The following is a 16,582-nucleotide window of genomic DNA, read 5'->3' as shown; positions in this document are numbered from 1 at the left end:
TTGCCTACGACTCCAATGGAGACCTCTGTGCCTTAGATTTCAGTGGAAACCTGTTGGTCTAAGATTTTGATGAAGACCCCCTTGCCTTAGATTCCAAAGCAGCAACAACGAAGAGAAATAAAACACAAGGAGGACAGGCAGAAGTGATTTTTTTATAAGACTGCGAAGAGCTGGACTATTTTTCTTGTAACTTTCCGTTTTTTTGACCCTGGTGGAATGGAACAGGTGTACAGGAGCTGAGACCAGCCTCTAGGGGACCCAGGTTGACTCTCTTGGGAAAATCGCCAGTCTGCCAATGTGCCCTGGGGGAAAGAAGCCCGGCTGAGAAGAGTGTGTTGTGTGGGGGAAATAGATACACTTTACCATAGTTCTTTTTCAGCCCGATCTTAATTCAACACAGAAAGATGTTCCTGTTCGCCATGAGAAATAATCCTAAATTGAATTGCGATTAGAGGGATCAACTGATCTTCTGTTGGACACCAGAAATAATGTACAGTTATCGTGTTGGTCGGAAGGAAATGAAAAAGAATACTTTCAAAAAACCAAGACTTCATTTGTATATTCATACTTTATGCAAATGTATCATCCAGAGGAGTCAGGAAGAAGCGCTGTACGTGATACATAGCTGCCAAGGTTTCAATGCTATGTGTGACATTTTGATAATTTCAGAGTAATTATGAGTGACATTTTAATAACTATGAGTGACACTTTCTTGTGCGCAAAAATAAGCAATGAGGATGAAGCAAACATATAACTATCAAAAATTGCACTCATTTGAGCAACGAGAAAGTCTAAGAAGATCTTAAAACTGCAGCAAAGCACCAGAAATGGAACAGCACTAACCTATTAAAAGCAGTAACTCGCAGCTAATCCTCTAAAATAGTTTTGCGAATATACATGGTTCATTTTCTATAGCAGAAACTGTCAGAAGACAAAACTCTGATGTCGCTCCAGCACTCCATTATTCACCAAGGTTACCTTGATCTTTTTTCTTGATGCATGAAAACTCCTGGCCTATCCCTGTCTGTTTTAACCCCATTCATAACTTACCTAGGGTGCCTTCATCGGCCCAGGAGGAGCAGGGGGTGAAGAATTATTCCAATTATGATTGTCATGTAGCCAGGTAGATATTCATTTGTTAAAACGTAATCATGAAGATACTTCTTTAATGCCGACAAATGATACTACTATAAACGTAAACACAGAGAACACCTTATAGTTCACCAAGAGGAAAGACAAGCAAATTACGATACGCAAAAGTGAACACTCATGGGAATATGTGTCAGAACAATGTCGGGCTGGTAGCAAGCATGCAATAAGTGCAGAGTGAATCACACAGGTATGAGCAAAGTGAGCAAGGAGCCCGCCGATATGGGATAAAAATCTAGAGGAACAAAAGAACAAATACAATTCCAACAGCACTTCCAATACCCAGATTTAATTATGGATGGGGACCCGTTTTCAGCATGAAGCAGATCAAACAACTTAGCCTGTAATTGATTGTTTGTAAGCGATCTTAGAGAAGGCATTGTAGTATTTTGTAGTTATAAATAGGGAAAGACATCAATTATTGTGAGCATTTCTACACATATTGTTCACTAATAACGCTAGTTCATACGGTATAAACCAGCAGTGAATGACAAAACTACAAGCGATCCCCCACAAAGGGATATGAGAAAGCTCAAACACTATCTCATACTAAAACAATAAGTTGGTATGTGCACAAATTGACATCCAGCTGTACACAAAGCGCCCGAAGCTGTCGGATTACTCCAAACAGCGAAGGTGCAACAAATAAACCGCTCCCAAACAGATTAAACATTCCTCAGCTAAAGTGCAGAATACCAAATAAACAAGTGAGCTAAATGTTACTCACGGACTCGTCCCCCGCCAGTGATCACCACCACGATGTCATGTTTCTTGTTTCTGATACGCAGGGGCTCAGTGTCCTCCTGTCTGTGAGTGAGAAATTAATTAGTCACTCTATGTGGGCCTAACGCCGGGGGTTTTATTGATCAGTCAGCAGCGCACGGCACCGAGTACTCAACTCTCAGATTGAGTCCCCTGCGGCGCCGCTTCTGATGACACTTTACCTCGAAGTTCCTCCACTCCGGTGACGGTCACATTCGGATTATTAATCCCGGCTCCCGACAGCCAGAAGCAAGCACTGCTGAGGGCAGTCCACGCTCCCCGGTCACGTCACGAGGTGCTTGTCTGAAAAGCGCGGCACCAGCGGGCCTCAGAAAATATGCAGGAAGGACAGGCTGCCGGGCAAATTTTAAACATTTAGCAGCATTCTCAGCCACTCCAGAGCTGAGAGCAGGCAATGCCAGGCATCGTTAACCATTAATTTACTGCTCGAGCCCAGCCGCTGGCAGCACGTCTTTGGGGAACAGCATGCACAGCGCCAATGGAGTGCGCTGGCACTATCCAGAGTTTTAGAGTGGCATTAAATGCATGACAATGAGAGGTGCTCTGCCTGTTTGTCCTTTGCCGATGCAGCTCACAGCGGGTGCCGCCGGTCGGTGCCTGCGCTCCAGCTGCTCCCACGTCAGTGTTCATTGCGAAGTCTCACAGAAGTAATACGTCGGCCTTTATAATTTATTTGGGACACTGTACCCAAATAAATTATAAAGGCCGCCGCAACGGGCCAGTGCCACCCTCAAAATAGTGCCGCCTGGGGCGGACCGCCCCCCCCCCTAGCTACGCCGGTGCTCGAAGGCCTAATTTCACACCAGCGTATTCAAAACTGAATTAATGGCCGCTTCTAACCACACTGATATGCATTAACTCTGACATGCTGCCTTACCTAGGCTTCAAAATGTACGCGCGCCGGTGACAAGTGCTGAGTAAACAATATGCCGCCTCGAGCCGGCAGGAAGTGCGGGTAAATCACCTGTGTAATGAGACAATCAGAGCTGGCAGCAGTGGCCGATTATAGCGCGAGCCTTGTAACAGGCCCTTCTTCCAAATTCTCGGCTCGTGGTGCCTTGGCGGGGCTTGCTGGGCTTGCTTGTGTGCTTCCCAGAGAGACAGGAGATTGGGAACGCGCGCGCGGCCGGCGCCGATCGCTTTCCAGAGCGTGCGCGTGACATCTCCTGTCTCCTGGGAAGCATAGCCGGTGACTATAGTATCGCGCCTGCGCGATGGCATATGGCTTCGCCATATGCATCGCAGGCGCGAGACCTAAAAAGCAGTCAACGCCATAGAGACAGCCACGCCAGAAGCTAAAAGTGACAAGAATTATGGTGAAGATGACAACTCTGAGCTCGTCACCAGCACCATGGAGCACAAGCAAAGAAAAAGATGCACTTGACCAAGGTGCCATATAAAAATAGACCACCACATCTCGATGCCACAATGACACAAGAGCCAAAATCAACATCATGGCCAGAAATGAGTTTAAACTTCTTATGCCAACCTGGGCACTTCATCACAGCATATGGGACCTCACTACCATTGTCTCTGTACAGGGTGCTTAAAGTCACACTGCTCCAGAATAACATTCTGTACACCCCAAGGTCTATGTAACTCAGGAAAGGGAAGGCAGCCTGTAAAGCTCTGACAAAGCTGTTAAAACTGCAGCAGGTATATTTTGCACATAGAGTGTACCATGACATTGACAATATCCTCGAAAAGCATTCAAAGCTGTTCGATGGCATTTGGTGCCTAAAGGACATGGACACCTATGCAGCTAGCAGCCCAGCACCACAGGAGGGTAGCCATTCATCAAAGACACAAAGTGAAGAGCGAACTGTGAAAGTAGGAGACGGCCATCATAGAAAAAGTTAAACGGCCCCATTCCTTGGGTCTCACCAATAGTGGTCACCTGGAAGCAGCAACACCCAGATGTGGTGTGTATGTGTTGACATGCGACTGCCAAATGCCATCATCTGAAGGGCAAACAAAGTAAACACAAGGAGATGATTGAAGGAACTCTGAAACTTTCCAGACATTCGCCCCCAGTCACAGACCTAGGTTGAATCCATCATTCTCCCCCCTAGTTCAGCCCCAGCCATACGCAAATCAGTCTTGACCCTGTTCCTTATGGCAACAGTCCAGCCGAAACTACCAAGCCAGGTCTTCCCTGGACAGTAAACAAGCATCCATAGATCGGTTTTGGGGTAACACCATTCATCAGCCAGGCTAGCTTGCATCCTGTGGTAAAGTGAGCAAGGGACCCAATTCTGGGCATACCCTGCAAACTTAGGGCGAACAAAGCAAACAGAAGGAGATGATGGACAGAGCGCTGAAACTTTGCTGGGTCTAAACTGGAATGGAGTGGGGTGCAAAAAAACCAATGGATTTAACCCAATCTGTGACTGGGGGGTGAATGTTTGATTAATTCAGCATTCCGTCCAACATCTGTTCTTTTTGCGTTTGTCGCCATAAGTGCGAAGGGTATGACCAGATGTGGGTCCTGTGCTCACTACACCACCAAATTCAAGCTAGCCTGGCTAATGAGGAGTATTACCCCGAAACCAGTCCCAGGATGTTCGTTTCTGGTCCAGGGAACACCAAAACTGTCCGAGAGGTCTCCTCCACTTTATAAGTAAAAGGAGGCTCCCCTAAATAGGAACAAATGTGAATTCCTCAGATAATAAATAATTCTTTTGGCTATAAGTTCTCCACCAATGGCATGGTGCCCGAACCAACCAAAGTGGTTGAAATAACAATTATGTCCCCCTCCACCTGAAGTGGGAAGCTTCTTGGATTTGGTAACTACTGCAGCGTGTTCATACCCACCCGTACAACCATCATAGTCCCTCTCAGTGACCTCATCAGTCCCACGGCAGGGGGACCTGAGCAACAACTCACATTACAAGCCACCGAGGAGGCACTGCTTAAGGTACAACCTTAAAATACTCTGCCCCTGCAAAGGAAACCGAGTTTGACGTCAATGCCAACTCCGTGGGACTTGGTGCCGTCCTTTCAATGTTCCAACAATGAGAAGAATGGGCCCCAATAGCCTGCGTGAGTAGAACCCAGACTCCCACGGAGCAGAATTCCTCCCACATGGAGAAGGAATTGATAGCGGTGCACCGGGATACACCCTTTTCAAGTAGCCACCGATCACAAGCCTCTAATTGCCTTATTCAGAGGGTCATCCTCTAAACTTCCACTGAAGATAAAAGAAAAGGGGATAGTTCAACTCCAACAATATGTATTCCCGATAGTGTACAGACCTGGCTCCAGAATGCCAGGAGACTTTCTGCCTCGACATCCTCAGCCAGCAACACTTCAATAAGCAGACGATGCACAGGACACAGAACATGCAAGTCTAACTAACCAAGAAGCAAGTACTATAGCCCAAAATGTCTATTAGGAAGACTGCAGGGGACTCAGAAAGGCAGCTGGGCCAAAAAACAAAAAATGGAAGAAGGGCTGGAGGCAGATGAAGAAGCATTCTCCCCAGTTCTACCAGAACAGCAGGAACCAAAAATCCAGATGACTTAATGGTGGCTCCGGCGAGTTTAATTACTCAGCAAAGTGGGCCCACAGTCGAAGGGGTCGAATGGAGCACTTAGGAAAGAAACTGCATCAGATATGATCTACGGAAGAACCCAAACCATCTCAAAAGTAGGACAGCTTTGCCTCCTGAGAGACTACACTTAAAAATGTTTTAATTTTGTTTATCCTTTTTCTTGTTGCCCATTTTGTTTCTAGGGGAGGAATAAGGCATCACACAAGCCAGACTCAGTGGTTGACGACGCAGAGTCGAAATCACCTATATCTACCGCTAACACCAGAGAGTAATGGGAGAGAGAGTCTGTGACCTGGTGAACAAGGCAACTAAGGGGGCTGCTGACCTCATGGCAGGGTCTTTTCTTGCCTGACTGCATCCACCACAGACAGGGAATCCCATCATTAGCCCTATCCAACAATGCCGGCCGGCAGCTAACCGTGAGGATCACGTGATAGAACACAATGGCTGCAGACTGGTGGTTCTGTGGGATATTCTTTACACGGCAAAGGAAACTGGCCTTGATTTCACTGAGAAAGGAGTACTCCATGAGATCCCACCCCGAGCTGGTAAATGTCCCACAACGCCTGGGCCTTGCGAGCTTAGATCAGTTTAATAACACCGCTCCACAGGCAGAGTCATTATAAACGCCCGCAAACAAACAAGAGTTTCAGTAATTTCACAGCCATGGAACACAGCTGGAGGTTTCATTTAAAATTTGCATTTCAGCCGCAGGACTTCTCTATCATAACTAATAGTAAACTTTTTTAATGAAACTTTTATAACCAAGTTAAGAATGTTTATGAAAGGTTCAGTTTGCAAACATGTAACTATGTACCAATGACCCAACCTTCTTACCACTGCTTTAACCCAACCTTCTTATCACTGCTTTAACCCAACCTTCTTACCACTGCTTTAACCCACCCTTCTTACCACAGCTTTAACCCAACCTTCTTACCACTGCTTTAACCCACCCTTCTTACCACTGCTTTAACCCACCCTTCTTACCACTGCTTTAACCCACCCTTCTTACCACTGCTTTAGGCATGTTGAAAAAGAGCCTACCTCTATAGTATGGTCATAAAATGTCTCTAATGTTGGAAGTGTCTGTGAGGATGAGATTATGAATCACTAGGTTGAAATAGTCCTGTACTTTTTGTTTTGTAGCAGGGGTGTCGGCAGAACATCGCCCACCCGCACTCACCCTCTACGTCTGTTGCAACAAACAACCCTATTGCCAGGACATAAGAGCACCTTTACAGCCCAGAGACCTCCCAATGACCCGGTCACCAATCACAAGCTGAATCTGTAGTGTTTGAGGCTCATGAAGTTAAATGAGCAGCTTGAGGCCTGTGGGCTCAATGTGGGGAGCTCGAGACCCATGGATAGCTTAAGGCACATGGACTACACCGGAGGATCTTCAGGCCCATTGATAGCATGAGGAGCTTGACCAAGAGGTCTGAATGTGGAGAGCTTGAGCCACGAGGACTGAATGTGAGAAGCTCGAGCCACGAGAACTGAATGTGGAGAGCTCGAGCCACGAGGACTGAATGTGAGAAGCTCGAGCCACGAGGACTGAATGTGAGAAGCTCGAGCCACGAGAACTGAATGTGGAGAGCTCGAGCCACGAGGACTGAATGTGAGAAGCTCGAGCCACGAGGACTGAATGTGAGAAGCTCGAGCCACGAGGACTGAATGTGAGAAGCTCGAGCCACGAGGACTGAATGTGAGAAGCTCGAGCCACGAGGACTGAATGTGAGAAGCTCGAGCCACGAGGACTGAATGTGAGAAGCTTGAGCCACGAGGACTGAATGTGAGAAGCTTGAGCCACGAGGACTGAATGTGAGAAGCTTGAGCCAAGAGGACTGAATGTGAGAAGCTTGAGGCGCATGGACTGAATGTGAGAAGCTTGAGCCACAAGGACTGAATGTGGAGAGCTTGAGCCACAAGGACTGAATGTAGAGAGCTTTAGCCACGAGGACTGAATGGGAGAAGCTTGAGGCGCATGGAATGAACGGGAAAAGCTTGAGCCACCAGGACTGAATGTGAAAAGCTCGAGCCACGAGAACTGAATGTGGAGAGCTCGAGCCACGAGAACTGAATGTGAGAAGCTCGAGCCACGAGGACTGAATGTGAGCAGCTCGAGCCACGAGGACTGAATGTGAGAAGCTCGAGCCACGAGGACTGAATGTGAGAAGCTCGAGCCACGAGGACTGAATGTGAGAAGCTCGAGCCACGAGGACTGAATGTGAGAAGCTCGAGCCACGAGGACTGAATGTGAGAAGCTCGAGCCACGAGGACTGAATGTGAGAAGCTCGAGCCACGAGGACTGAATGTGAGAAGCTCGAGCCACGAGGACTGAATGTGAGAAGCTCGAGCCACGAGGACTGAATGTGAGAAGCTTGAGCCAAGAGGACTGAATGTGAGAAGCTTGAGGCGCATGGACTGAATGTGAGAAGCTTGAGCCACAAGGACTGAATGTGGAGAGCTTGAGCCACAAGGACTGAATGTGGAGAGCTTGAGCCACAAGGACTGAATGTAGAGAGCTTTAGCCACGAGGACTGAATGTAGAGAGCTTTAGCCACGAGGACTGAATGGGAGAAGCTTGAGGCGCATGGAATGAACGGGAGAAGCTTGAGCCACCAGGACTGAATGTGAGAAGCTTGAGCCACGAGGACTGAGAGCCACGAGGACTGAATGTGAGAAGCTTGAGCCACGAGGACTGAATGTGAGAAGCTTGAGCCACGAGGACTGAATGTGAGAAGCTTGAGCCACGAGGACTGAATGTGAGAAGCTTGAGTCAAGAGGACTGAATGTGAGAAGCTCGAGCCACGAGGACTGAATGTGAGAAGCTCTAGCCACGAGGACTGAATGTGAAAGCTCGAGGCGCATGGACGCAATGTAAGGAGACTGAAGCCCAAGGAAAACAAGAGGAGTTTGAGGCCCATGAAGTTAAATGAGCAGCTTGAGGCCTGTGGGCTCAATGTGGGGAGCTCGAGACCCATGGATAGCTTAAGGCACATGGACTACACCGGAGGATCTTCAGGCCCATTGATAGCATGAGGAGCTTGACCAAGAGGACTGAATGTGACAAGTTTGAGCCACGAGGACTGAATGTGAGAAGCTTGAGGCGTATGGACTGAATGTGACATAACACGGGAGCCGCAGACGAAGGAGGAAGCACCGCCGTGCTGGGGGTTGAGTGGACCCTCTAAATACCCTGCTGTCTAGTGCTGGCTCATGGGGCATTGACTCCTCACTCTAAAAAGCAGACTACATCAGCAAATCTGTTAGTGGTAGGAACTGTGTAAATATAAAATATATAGCTACACACATTGATAAGAAATTTTCTTTACACTTATATGTACATACACCTTACTTAAAAATTTTTTATTGTGGTGTAACACTAGTGAGTGACAGGGGGATCTTCTCCCGGTCCTGACGAAGGGGCTCCACGCCCCGAAACATGTTGACCCACACAGGAGAGTAAGCCCATTAACCAGCCTAACTTCTCCGCATCACACGTTTTTAACAATACCAGCCGGTGCCTATTAAATAATTTTTCTTACCACCAGGCCAGTTATTTTTTAACATCACTTTATGTATCACTCCTGACCTCACTGACACTCACTCCACTCACATAGCACCCCCATCTAAAGGTGCTCCAGCGTAGTCGCTTGTCGCAGCACTGCCCAGTCCCGCAGCGGGGCGGGAAGACCCCGATGATGAAGCATGACACCAAAGGCCCTTTTGGTGTGTGAGGGGTATTTTAATAATTAGTGTGTATTCCATTAACATCAGGGTATACACTCACTCTACGCAAGGTGGACCCTATTGATTAACTGTACTTCAGCAAAGAGGAGGACGTGCCCACCTTGGTGCCACCCAGCACCACCTCTTCACTCCCCCTTTTGATTTTTCTTACTCTGTGAGAAGCTTGAGCCACGAGGACTGAATGTGAGGAGCTTGAGCCACGAGGACTGAATGTGAGGAGCTTGAGCCACGAGGACTGAATGTGAGGAGCTTGAGCCACGAGGACTGAATATGGAGAGCTTGAGCCACAAGGACTGAATGTGGAGAGCTTGAGCCACAAGGACTGAATGTGGAGAGCTTGAGCCACAAGGACTGAATGTGGAGAGCTTGACCCACGAGGACTGAATGTGAGACGCTTGAGCCACGAGGACTGAATGTTAGACGCTTGAGCCACGAGGACTGAATGTGAGAAGCTTGAGGCGCATGGACTGAATGTGAGAAGCTCGAGCCACGAGGAATGAATGTGAGAATCTCGAGCAACGAGGACTGAATGTGAGAAGCTTGAGCCACAAGGACTGAAAGTGAGAAGCTTGAGCCAAGAGGACTGAATGTGAGAAGCTTGAGCCAAGAGGACCGAATGTGAAAAGCTCGAGACACGAGGACTGAATGTGAGAAGCTCGAGCCATGAGGACTGAATGTGAGAAGCTCGAGCCACGAGGACTGAATGTGAGAAGCTCGAGCCACGAGGACTGAATGTGAGAAGCTCGAGCCACGAGGACTGAATGTGAGAAGCTCGAGCCACGAGGACTGAATGTGAGAAGCTCGAGCCACGAGGACTGAATGTGAGAAGCTCGAGCCACGAGGACTGAATGTGAGAAGCTCGAGCCACGAGGACTGAATGTGAGAAGCTCGAGCCACGAGGACTGAATGTGAGAAGCTCGAGCCACGAGGACTGAATGTGAGAAGCTCGAGCCACGAGGACTGAATGTGAGAAGCTCGAGCCACAAGGACTGAATGTGAGAAGCTTGAGCCAAGAGGACTGAATGTGAGAAGCTTGAGCCATGAGGACCGAATGTGAAAAGCTCGAGACACGAGGACTGAATGTGAGAAGCTTGAGTTGCATGGACGCAATGTAAGGAGACTGAAGTCCATGGAAAACAAGAGAAGTTTGAGGCCCATGAAGTGAATGTGGGGGCGTGAGGCCCTGGATAGCCTGAGGCACATGGACTGAATGTGGAGAGCGTGAGGCCCATAGTCTGAATGGGAGAAGCCGAGGCACATGGTTTGAAGGGGAGAAGCTGAGGCACATGGGCTAAACGAGAGGAGCCTGAGGACCATGGCTAGCACGAGCCCAAAAGAATTAATGTGAAGAGATGAGGCCCACTGATAGATTGTGATACATGGGCGAAATGAGAGAAGCTTAAGCCACAAGGACTGAATGTGAGAAGCTTGAGGCGCATGGACGCAATGTAAGGAGACTGAAGCCCATGGAAAACAAGAGGAGTTTGAGGCCCATGAAGTGAATGGGGGGGCGGGGGGGCGTGAGGCCCTTGGAGAGCCAGAGGGCCATGGGCTAAACGAGAGGAGCCCGAGGGCCATGGGCTAAACGAGAGGAGCCCGAGGGCCATGGGCTAAACGAGAGGAGCCCGAGGGCCATGGGCTAAACGAGAGGAGCCCGGGGGCCATGGGCTAAACGAGAGGAGCCCGGGGGCCATGGGCTAAACGAGAGGAGCCCGGGGGCCATGGGCTAAACGAGAGGAGCCCGAGGCCCATGGGCTAAACGAGAGGAGCCCGAGGCCCATGGGCTAAACGAGAGGAGCCCGAGGGCCATGGGCTAAACGAGAGGAGCCCGAGGGCCATGGGCTAAACGAGAGGAGCCCGAGGGCCATGGGCTAAACGAGAGGAGCCCGAGGGCCATGGGCTAAACGAGAGGAGCCCGGTGGCCATGGGCTAAACGAGAGGAGCCCGGTGGCCATGGGCTAAACGAGAGGAGCCCGAGGGCCATGGGCTAAACGAGAGGAGCCCGAGGGCCATGGGCTAAACGAGAGGAGCCCGAGGGCCATGGGCTAAACGAGAGGAGCCCGAGGCCCATGGGCTAAACGAGAGAAGCCCGAGGGCCATGGGCTAAACGAGAGGAGCCCGAGGCCCATGGGCTAAACGAGAGGAGCCCGAGGGCCATGGGCTAAACGAGAGGAGCCCGAGGGCCATGGGCTAAACGAGAGGAGCCCGAGGCCCATGGGCTAAACGAGAGGAGCCCGAGGCCCATGGGCTAAACGGGAGGAGCCCGAGGGCCATGGGCTAAACGGGAGGAGCCCGAGGGCCATGGGCTAAACGAGAAGAGCCCGGGGGCCATGGGCTAAACGAGAGGAGCCCGGGGGCCATGGGCTAAACGAGAGGAGCCCGAGGGCCATGGGCTAAACGAGAGGAGCCCGAGGGGCATGGGCTAAACGAGAGGAGCCCGAGGGCCATGGGCTAAACGAGAGGAGCCCGAGGGCCATGGGCTAAACGAGAGGAGCCCGAGGCCCATGGCTAGTACGAGCCCCCCAAGAAATGAATATGAAGAGATGAGGCCCACTGATAGATTGGGACACATGGGCTAAATGAGAGGAGCTTGAGGCCCATTGAGAACAAGACGAGACACTACATAACAAATCATCCAGCAGACAGGAAACAGGATATCGCGGGTGTGATGGGCAGAAGATAATGGCTTTCTCAGTGTTAAACCGATGCTCTAAAACACATTTCACGATCATCTTGTTAATTTTCAAACATTTTTAGGGAGAAGTACAAATATTGAATATGATCTAGCCCTGAATAAAGGAATACTGGATGATCACTCTCAGAGCCTGACAGAAACCACATCCCTGCAGCAGGCGGGTATGGAACTCAGTTCAGGAGTCCCAGGGCGGTCAGTGGTTACAATCAGAGCATTCTACCCAGGTGTTTTACCACTTACTCTCATATTAGGCCCAAACCTGATCCGCCGGTACATCACTTTAGCACTTGACCCTCAGTGCAGTGCAGTGAAGAGGAGCAGTCCAAGGCTTACTTGGGAACATGAAGTGGGAAAAGAGACGCAGCACTCAATATGCGCCCAGAATTGAACTATCAATCAAGGTCCAGCCAATACTTTATATTTAAGAAGAAAGGTACTTTAATTCTAAAACACACAATTGAAACATACTTTATGTAAGCAGAGCACATTTATTAAGGGTACCAATGAGAAACAGTACACACTGTAATGTGGGGGCAGTCTTGTGTGGTAGCGTGCAGTGGCCCATGGCCCTATGCACGAGTCTCAGTGGGCCTATTGGAGCACTTCTGGCAGGGCCCCCTCTCTCATAATCTAAGTCTCAGCCTCCAAACAGACGTGCACTTTTCCCACCCACCTTGGGTACAATGCCGCCATACATCTCCTTGTTGAAGGATCTCATGAAGATAATAGCTTACCCTTGTCCTTCATTAACGGTCTCTCACCCCTTCTCACCATTGTCAATGCCACCCTCACCCAGCAAATCTTCGTACAGGCACTCAAGGCATGCCAGATCCGCACCATCCTAAAGAAACCTGTACAATACCCTAATGACCGTGCCTACTACTGGCCCAAAACTCACCTACCTCTGATCTGCAATATCACTGAAAAAGCTGTCAATGTTCAACTCCAAAATCCCATCACTTCTAAACATGTCCTGCATGAATACCGGTCTGACTTCAGATCACACTGCAACCAGTAGACTTCTACCTTACATTTTACGGATGACTCCCTCCTGACTACAAGTGGAAATGACCCGTCTCCAGACATTGCTGAACCACTCGGCTGCCTTCAGCACAGTTGACCATCTCACCCCCATATACACCCTAGAGTCTCAAATGAGATTCACCGGCAAGGAGCTTCACTGGTTTCCCGCCTACCTTTTCAACTACACCAGTTTGTTCACATAGGCAACCTTTGGGGCCTGGACGTGCCCATCACCTGTGGACTTCCCCAGGTTCTACAGTGTGACCTGTCATCCTAAACTGTACATGGAGGCCACTAGTGCTCTTTCACAGAGAACAAAGCAAACACAGGGAGATGATGGACGGATGGAGCGCTGAAACTTTTCAGACACTCACCCAAGTCACAGATCCGGGTTGAATCCATCATCGTTCTTTAGCTCACTTCGCCACCCCAGTTCAGACACAGCTATATGCAAATCATTCTTTACCCTGTGCCTCATGGGAACAGTCCAACCCGAACTGCCAAGCCAGGTCCCAGGATGCTTGTTTCTGGACCAGAAACAAGCATCCTGGGACCGGTTTCGGGCTAACAGCCTTCATTGTCCTGGCTAGCTTGAATTCACTGGCAAAGTGAGAAAGGGAACCACGTCTGGGCATAACCTGCCAACTTCCTTGAGTGCAATCCAAACTTCCTTGAGGGCATTTTGGGTGTAGTGGGATTCTCAAATTCCCGCCTCAATCGCACCCAACCCAAAGAGAATATTTCAGGATTGAGAGGAGGATATTTCAGCAGAATTTTCATATATTTAGGGTGGTACAAGAAAGCCTTGCCCGGATTGTTCTGGCTCAAACTCCCCAAGAGACCTTTGTAAATAGTGGTAAAACGGTAGGTTTCTCAGCACACTTTCTATACAAATTGGGAAATGAGTTATATGTATTACAAGCAGTTAAAAAGCATGAGGTCAAGCATTGCCACATGCCCCATCTCTTTTTAAACTTTACGCAGAAACTTTCTTCATTTCATGTTTCTTTCACGCTCACTTCGAGTCATATTTTATGACTGAGCATGTATTTGGAAGAAGCAGCAGAGCCAGAAAAAGCCTTCGGGCTCAAATCGTAATGCTGCTACTCAACTACATCGACCTTACTGGATCAGGCAGCAGACAAATGATTCCAATATCACTGGCACGAGTCCTGGCGGCTGTAGGTTATAGCACGGAAATGAATCCACACAATCATGAAATAACAGTTTTAGCACTAAGAGCGCACGGAGAAATAACGAAAAAAAAACAGAAACAAGCCTTCCAATTTCAGTCGCTCAAATGTCAGCTTTTTAAAACTTTCTGAAATGCAATTAACTCATCCAAAACGTGCTAACTAGTTTCTGAAAATGCAGACATTAACATGAAATACATGTTTATTTTGCATAAACAAGCTCAATTCCCACAAGCAGAGATGATGTGTTCTTTTCTTTCATGAAAATAAATACTGTAATCCATGTCAATTTTCATTTTGGTAAATCCATTTGCGCCCCCATCACCTGGACATTTTCACTAAGCACTCACACGTACTATGTCACACATGAATAGATTCTGCCTTTCACGTCCATATATTATAATCATCATCATCATCAAATCCCAAGCACGTCCATCATCTGGCAGGAATTGTCACCATTGTTGTGCCAGAGAAAGCCATAATGATGTTAAGAATGGTAACAGTATGTCAAGGTTGGGCACCATTATGCCACTCCCACCATTATGCAACACATAGCCCTAATTTTGTCAAAAACACTTACAGTCTGAGACAGATGGACCACTATTCTGCCAAGAACAGACAGAATACTGTAAAAAAAATGCCCCAATGTTTCAAGGAGTATGCAAAGATTGGGCAAAATGTTGGCAAGAGGAGCCATAAAACAACAGGCATAGGGCACTATAATGCCACTAAACATGCTACCAAGAACACCACCAACAAGTGCAGGATGGCCCCCAACATTAACACAATTAGGCGGAACGCAGTCAAGAAGCGGACAATGATAGGTATGGGCAGTCCCCAGTAGGTCATAGTGAGCTCCCCCTCCTCCAACCGGACCCCCACATGCCCACCCCGTCAAACATGTATACACAAGAAACCCCCACCTAAGATGATGTGCATGTGTTGCAGCGGAAGATGGGAATATGTGAATGGTCACAAGCAATGGATAATTGTGTACCACACTACAGTGAAACAAATGGCAAAGCCCTTCAGCACAGATCGCCATATTCATAACACACTACACAGAACCAAGACAGGATCTAGCTAGTCACTATCCGACATGAGAGTTACTCAACAAAACATCAGCCACTGTATTTTCTTATTAACCACCTAACACAACGTGCATGTGGTTGTTGTACAAAACATAAGATAACATTGCTGATGGTACGGAGGGGAAAACGTTTGGCCTAGAAGTAGAAATGTGCGGGGAGAATGGATTGCATCCTAAGCACCCAGGAGAGGAATGCTTGGAATACTTGCTTCTGCAGCCCTCCTCCTTTGCTAAAGCATGCTTCATCCTCTGACCAGGAAGGAAGCTGCGGATAATTCCATTGGCAGAACTGTGCCTACGCTAACTGCTTAGAATGCCTTCGGGCCATTCAGGACAGATGGAGGAGCGAGTGTTCAGGATGTCATTCCAGGAAAAGCGTTTGGATATTCCAATTTGGCTGCCAACATGGAATAAAGGCAGGCAACACTATTTTTGTTCAAATTGGGACATGCTTCCCTAAGTTTATACAATACTCCAACACATGAACTGCTGATCTAGTTTACAATTAACTAAACAATGTGACAAACTTGGGATATGCTCAGGTTTTGTACACATTTCACGGTACGAAGTCTGAGCCTCCACTTCGGTGCAGCTTATTCACAAAAACTGTACTCCGTACTTTTAATGAAAGGGTTAAGCCCGCAAACTCGTTTTCGTTGATGGATATGAACCGATATGAGAATGTAGATGTATCAGAACATTTTTGGGTGGAGCCACTGTTTTCTGTTCATGCACGCAGATCTCACCAATAACAATGCGCAGATGCTTCAGTCGAGTTAGGACATCCTTCTTGGAATCCAGCACCTTCAGTGTTGACTTCTTGACATCGCCATGAGCTTTTTTGGAAAACATCCCGCTCCCGGATCTACGTCCCTGGAGTGCGAAGGATGGTCTGAGAGTTCAGGTCTACTTCGCACCTTTCCGGGAGGGCATGAGTCTATTCCAGGGGGTGGGACACAGAAAACGTGCCCACCGCTCTGTTGTAGGTATCCCTAAATAAATCCAAGCGAGTTGTCCAATAACAGTGCCTTGAGGTTGGGATGGTGACCCAGAGTCTCTGACTTGTTGTATTCCTTAAAAAAATATATCAATCCAGTGTCATAACCTCAAGGATGTTTCCAGGAAGACCCTTGAAGAGGCACGAGGTGTCCTGGGCCTAAAGAAGGGTTACAGAACCCCAAAAATACCAAGAGATATTGTGTCCCTCCTGTAGTGCTCACGGATGGTCCCAGACTTGTTCCTGCTGTTGCAGGGAAAGGGTGGTCTGGGGCTAGGGGGATATTCTGCTAGTCGAAGGGAGCAGTGGGAGTCTTTGGTCGTAGGCAGCCCCTGCGGTGATGGAG

The 16,582-nt window shown here is 48.5% G+C and overlaps 1 protein-coding gene across 4 annotated transcripts in view; it reads right to left on the bottom strand.

Moving 5' to 3' along the window:
- Positions 1–16,228, bottom strand: part of RALGAPA1 (Ral GTPase activating protein catalytic subunit alpha 1) — a 575,362-nt gene extending 559,134 nt beyond the window's left edge. For all 4 annotated transcript variants that reach the window (XM_078659361.1, XM_078659359.1, XM_078659360.1 and 1 more), the window contains exon 1: positions 15,986–16,228. In XM_078659361.1, the coding sequence (XP_078515487.1) occupies positions 15,986–16,091 (106 nt within the window). In that variant the 5' untranslated portion in view covers positions 16,092–16,228. The remainder of the gene's footprint in view (positions 1–15,985) is intronic.
- Positions 16,229–16,582: the final 354 nt, after the last annotated feature.

The sequence above is a fragment of the Lissotriton helveticus genome, chromosome 9 (genome assembly GCF_964261635.1).
Source record: "Lissotriton helveticus chromosome 9, aLisHel1.1, whole genome shotgun sequence".
Lineage (NCBI taxonomy): Eukaryota > Metazoa > Chordata > Amphibia > Caudata > Salamandridae > Lissotriton > Lissotriton helveticus.
This window is presented reverse-complemented; position numbering and strand designations above follow the sequence as displayed.